The sequence below is a fragment of the Stegostoma tigrinum genome, chromosome 16, assembly GCF_030684315.1.
Source record: "Stegostoma tigrinum isolate sSteTig4 chromosome 16, sSteTig4.hap1, whole genome shotgun sequence".
Lineage (NCBI taxonomy): Eukaryota > Metazoa > Chordata > Chondrichthyes > Orectolobiformes > Stegostomatidae > Stegostoma > Stegostoma tigrinum.
In genome coordinates, this window is record NC_081369.1 from 67943861 (window position 1) to 67949860 (window position 6000).

The 6000-nt window shown below is 44.2% G+C and overlaps 1 protein-coding gene across 1 annotated transcript in view; it reads right to left on the reverse strand.

Annotated features, from left to right (window-relative positions):
- tat (tyrosine aminotransferase) overlaps nucleotides 1-5535 on the reverse strand; it is a 52303-nt gene extending 46768 nt beyond the window's left edge. The window contains exons 1-3 of the mRNA XM_059651829.1: nucleotides 5425-5535; nucleotides 4957-5165; nucleotides 2189-2293 (exon numbers count right to left, since the gene is read on the reverse strand). Of these exons, the coding sequence (XP_059507812.1) occupies nucleotides 2189-2293; nucleotides 4957-5161 (310 nt within the window). The 5' untranslated portion in view covers nucleotides 5162-5165; nucleotides 5425-5535. The remainder of the gene's footprint in view (nucleotides 1-2188; nucleotides 2294-4956; nucleotides 5166-5424) is intronic.
- Between the last annotated feature and the right edge of the window lie 465 nt (nucleotides 5536-6000).

Genomic DNA, 6000 nt, shown 5'->3' on the forward strand with positions numbered 1-6000 from the left:
TTGTTCTGAAAATGCCAAAGCCCATTACTAAGGAAAAAGAGAAGGATGTTTAGTAAACTTAATGCTATAAGAGTCAACATGGTTTTGTGAAAGGGAAATAGAAACATAGAAACATAGAAACATAGAACAGTACAGCACAGAACAGGCCCTTCAGCCCACAATGTTGTGCCGACCATTGATCCTCATGTATGCACCCTCAAATTTCTGTGACCATATACATGTCCAGCAGTCTCTTAAATGACCCCAATGACCTTGCTTCCACATGTTTGACAAATTTTCTACAGTTGAAGATATAACGAGCAGTGTTGATAGTAGGGTATTTGGGTTTCTAGAAGGCATCTGAGCACGGTGGCTCAGTGGTTAGCACTGCTGCCTCACATCACCAGGGACCTGGGTTTGATTTCAACCTCAAGTAATTGTCCGTGTGGAGTTTGCACATTCTCCCCATGTCTGCGTGGGTTTCTTCCCACAATCCAAACATGTGCGGGCTAGGTGGATTGGCCATGCTAAGTTGCCCTTAGTATTAAGGGTAGGGGGTGAGTCTGGGTGGGATGCTGTTTGGAGGGTTGGTGTGGACTCAATGGCTGTTTCCACACTGGAGGGATTGTATGATAAGATGCTACATAAAGAATACATAAAGAATAGCTCTTTTAAGCTATTTAGTGATCCTATGCACAAGATAGCTCACAGTCTTGGGGCATAATGTATTATTAGCAATAGATTGAGGAGTGGCTAGCACACAAAAGGCAGAGAGTTGGAATTAATATTTTTTTAGGTTGGAAAGATGCACCTATAGAGTGCCACAAGGATCAGTCTCAGGGTCTCAGTTATGTGCCATCTGTGAAAATGTATTGGAGGAGGGGCAGAGCGTAATGCATAAAATTTATTAATAATACAAAAGTAGGCAGAAGGACATTAGTGATGAAGACAGAAAGAATCTACTAGAGAATATGGAAAGTTTGAGAAAGTGGACGGACAACTTCAGTCTTTCCAATATTTAACGGGTTTTGCTGTTCCAGCATTGGCAATAAGATATGCATCTGATCATTTGGCAATGGTCAAAAGAGACCATGCTGAGGTCAGGTTGAGTGTGATCAGTGTACTCACAAAAACTCCTGCTATGCTTTTGGAGGAAGTTGGTGAGTAAGTCCATGCATGCCAGTTGGAGTGTTGGCACATTCTGCTTGCGGAAGCTGCAGTTGTGCATGGACCTGGCAGACTGCACGACAGCAGGAAATACTCGAGAGACAATTGATGTCAAGCTAGAAACCTGACTGGAGCAGTTCAAACATGGAGTTCTGGATAACAAGGCATGGATTTTGCAGGCAGCAAAACTTTAATTTTTGTGGAGTAGAAAGGGTGGTTGGATTTGGGACAGTAATTTAGAAGGATGCTAAGGTTAAGGACAGATTTTTTTAAGGAGAGAAGTGATAACAGCCGATTTAAAGGAGAGACCAATATCTGAATAAAGGAAACCAATAACAATACTGGATACTGACAGGGCCAGGAAGGAAAATTGGATGATCTGCAGTTTAGTGGGAATAAAACTGAGGGATCAGGAAGTGGGCCTCATGAACAGGATCAGCATGGAGGCCTGACATGATGAAGGAGAGAAACTAAAGAAGGATGTGAGTTCAGTTCCAGGACAAGGAGAAGCCTTAGAGAAAGGTAATCTCAGTGGGCTAGTTGGAGGGATGAATGTGATAGAATCAGCTGATCCAATTATTGCAACCTCGATGACACAGACATTTATCAGCTCCTTGCAATTATTGCTGAAGGTGACGATGGCGGGGATAAGGGAGTAAGAGATAAGAGATAATTTTGTGAAAGTAAGCTGAGGGTTATCTGTGCATTCCAAGATGACTCTGGAATGATAAGCAGTTTTAGCAGATAAGAATACTACCCAATAAGGATTTGCTTAATCAAGCCACATATGGTGATGGAAGGCAAAACCGACTGTCTGTTGTACCCAATCAAATCCACATCTCATGTATTTATGGAAGTGGAGATAAGGGTTATGCCAGGAAGACAGGTCAGCTTGAGACAGAGAAATGATTTTAGGAGTGTGTTTGAGGTTGAGCAAATCATTTAAGTTGTTTCCCATACATTTTGTAAAATTCTAAATTGACTTTTTTGAATTTTGTCTACAGGCTAATCCTAGCACTATGAAATGATAAATCATCAGTACCTATGGATGATGCATAGCCGTTGAATCTGCCTGAATCCACAGCATCTTTCATGGCTTGTAAAACCTTGTCATCAGTTGGAAGGTTTCCGAAAACTGTGGGATCACCTTTAGCAAAATAATAGTCAGATTAAAAAAAAACAAAAAAGGAAAAACCAAAACTGGTTCAGAATAAAGGTCGCTGGACCCAAACAGTTAACTCTGCTTTCTCTCTACAGACACTGGCAGACCTGTGGCATTTCTTGTTTTTATATCAGATTTTTAAATGCTCTAACAAGCTGATCAAGCCTCTGCTCAAATGGGTGCACTTCCAACTAAGCACTCCCACAGGCAGTTGGGTTCCCTTTTCTCAGAAGAACTCACTGTGAAATCTAGGAAAGCAGTCTGTGTAAACATTGACAATAGGTTTGAGAGATTAACATTGCCTCTGGTCTGTACTCCACCCACCTCATCAAGTATAACCAGTTTTTAAAATGGCTGGGTGCATGAATAACAAGGATTCAGAGGGATAAGGGCTAAATGCAGGCAAAAAGGGCTAGGTCAGTTTAGGGCGAATTTGACGAGTTGCTGTAATACTCCATGACTCTTCTGATTTGAACCCAACCTGGTGAAAGCGTAACGAAAACATCAAGTGCTGGAAAAGCTCAGCAGCTCTGGCAGCATCTGCGTTATTATCAGAGTGAACGTTTCTGGTCGAGTGTCTCTTCCCCAGAACTCTGAACTGGTGAATGAGTATTTGGAATCTGATTCTGCCCCTGTCAGGACGTCTCTGGTGGAATAGTGAGTTTGTCCCTACCTGAACCAGGAGTTCTCGGTTCAAATCCTACCTAGCCCATAAGCGTGTTTAACACATCTGAACATCTCGATTAGAAATATCTATAATTCCGCATTGCCTTCGACGACACTTTTATTCCACGAGGTGGAATCGAGTTCATTCCCAATTTACCTCGAATCACGCCCGTTTAATTTGACAAAATAATCAACAAATAAGCAAGGTCATTGGGGTCATTTAAGAGACTGCTGGACATGTATATGGTCACAGAAATTTGAGGGTGCATACATGAGGATCAATGGTCAGCACAACATTGTGGGCTGAAGGGCCTGTTCTGTGCTGTACTGTTCTATGTTCTATAGAACATAGAACAGTACAGCACAGAACAGGCCCTTCAGCCCACAATGTTGTGCCGACCATTGATCCTCATCTATGCACCCTCAAATTTCTGTGACCATATGCATGTCCAGCAGTCTCTTAAATGACCCCAATGACCCTGCTTCCACAACTGCTGCTGGCAACGCATTCCATGCTCTCACAACTCTCTGCGTAAAGAACCTGCCTCTGACATCCCCTCTATACTTTCCACCAACCAGCTTAAAACTATGACCCCTCGTGCTAGCCATTTCTGCCCTGGGAAATAGTCTCTGGCTATCAACTCTATCTATGCCTCTCATTATCTTGTATACCTCAATTAGGTCCCCTCTCCTCCTCCTTTTCTCCAATGAAAAGAGACCGAGCTCAGTCAACCTCTCTTCATAAGATAAGCCCTCCAGTCCAGGCAGCATCCTGGTAAACCTCTTCTGAACCCTCTCCAAAGCATCCACATCTTTCCTATAATAGGGCGCCCAGAACTGGACGCAGTATTCCAAGTGCGGTCTAACCAAAGTTTTATAGAGCTGCAACAAGATCTCACGACTCTTAAACTCAATCCCCCTGTTAATGAAAGCCAAAACACCATATGCTTTCTTAACAACCCTGTCCACTTGGGTGGCCATTTTAAGGGATCTATGTATCTGCACACCAAGATCCCTCTGTTCCTCCACGCTGCCAAGAATCCTATCCTTAATCCTGTACTCAGCTTTCAAATTTGACCTTCCAAAATGCATCACCTCGCATTTATCCAGGTTGAACTCCATCTGCCACCTCTCAGCCCATCTCTGCATCCTGTCAATGTCCCGCTGCAGCCTACAACAGCCCTCTACACTGTCAACGACACCTCCGACCTTTGTGTCGTCTGCAAACTTGCTGACCCATCCTTCAATTCCCTCGTCCAAGTCATTAATAAAAATTACAAACAGTAGAGGCCCAAGGACAGAGCCCTGTGGAACTCCACTCACCACTGACTCCCAGGCAGAATATTTTCCTTCTACTACCACTCGCTGTCTTCTGTTGGCCAGCCAATTCTGTATCCAAGCAGCTAAGTTCCCCTGTATCCCATTCCTCCTGACCTTCTGAATGAGCCTACCATGGGGAACCTTATCAAATGCCTTACTGAAGTCCATATACACCACATCCACAGCTCGACCCTCATCAACTTTTCTAGTCACATCCTCAAAAAACTCGATAAGGTTTGTAAGGCATGACCTACCCCTCACAAAGCCGTGTTGACTGTATTTGATCAAGCCATGCTCTTCCAGATGGTCATAAATCTTATCCCTCAGAATCCTTTCTAACACCTTGCAGACGACAGACGTGAGACTTACCGGTCTATAATTGCCGGGGATTTCCCTATTTCCTTTCTTGAAGAGAGGAATTATATTTGCCTCTCTCCAGTCCTCAGGTACGACTCCAGTGGAGAGCGAGGATGCAAAGATCTTCGCAAGTGGCGAAGCAATTGCATTTCTCGCTTCCCAAAGCAGCCGAGGACAAATCTGATCCGGGCCTGGCGACTTGTCAATCTTATGTTCTATGTTCTAAAAGTATTAAAAGGCATCCAGGAAATTCCAAACTGAAGTCTATCCTGAACGTGGTTCAATGGGGAACGAGCGGATTTTACCGATAGACAAGGTGATCATGGCTTTGTCCGGGTTCGGCTCGATCCGCATGTTGTCCACGATCGCCCTGATTGGATTGAAGGTTCGCTTAGACATTTCGGAAGCACGGACATTCCACTTGGTCCGCCGGGATTTTAATCTCCCTGAATAAGCGAAGCCGTTGCCTTTGAAGACGGAATCGAAGATCAGAACGTTTTCGCTGGCCATTTCGCTGGAAAATAATAAGGAGGCACATGAAAGAGCAGAGTTGAAGGAGAATGAAGGGAAGGAGAGAAAAAAAAGAGTAAAGAGATTGATCTGGTTTGGTGACATTTCTGGAGTAAGGGGAATCGAGTTTCTAAAGTCTGTACTTGCCAAACTGGAACGGCACGGACCATTCCAGATGTAAAAACCTTTGTAATAATGAAACCGAATATTAGGAATGAGCTGTGATGAAACTTTTGTTCCAAACACAGGAAAGGACACGGTACCTGCGGCTTGGAGACAGTGAGAAGGTCCTGGGAACTGTTTTCGAAGGGATTTGAAAGGGAACGATCGCGGTGCCTCTAAAAACCGAGTTCGAAAGGGGCGGCGAGCTCCTCTCTCAGAGCTCATTGGATCCTGCGATGGGTTGCGTCTGGCCACCGACCCCTCATCCAACTCCGCTGACGTGCGACAATTGTACAAGGACAGAAAACAAATCCGAGTTACTCAATCCGTGCAAACATTGGCCAAGTGATGGCCAGAAACTCCCAAATCCTTGTGTCAATTGCCTCAGATAGAGTAAAAGTGACGGCAGAAGTGCAATAATGTTTATTTTGGAGGATTGATGTCAATTTGTTTTCACTCATAATCAGGATGAGTGGATGAGAAAGATCCGAACGTCTCAACGTTCCTAACCTGAAGGGTTACAGGTGCTGGGATCCCTGCGCAAATCATTGATTGGGGTAGGAAAGCTTGTCACAACAGAGAACATAGAACATAGAACATTACAGCACAGTACAGGCCCTTCGGCCCTCGATGTTGTGTCGACCTGTCATACCGATCTCAAGCCCATCTAACCTACA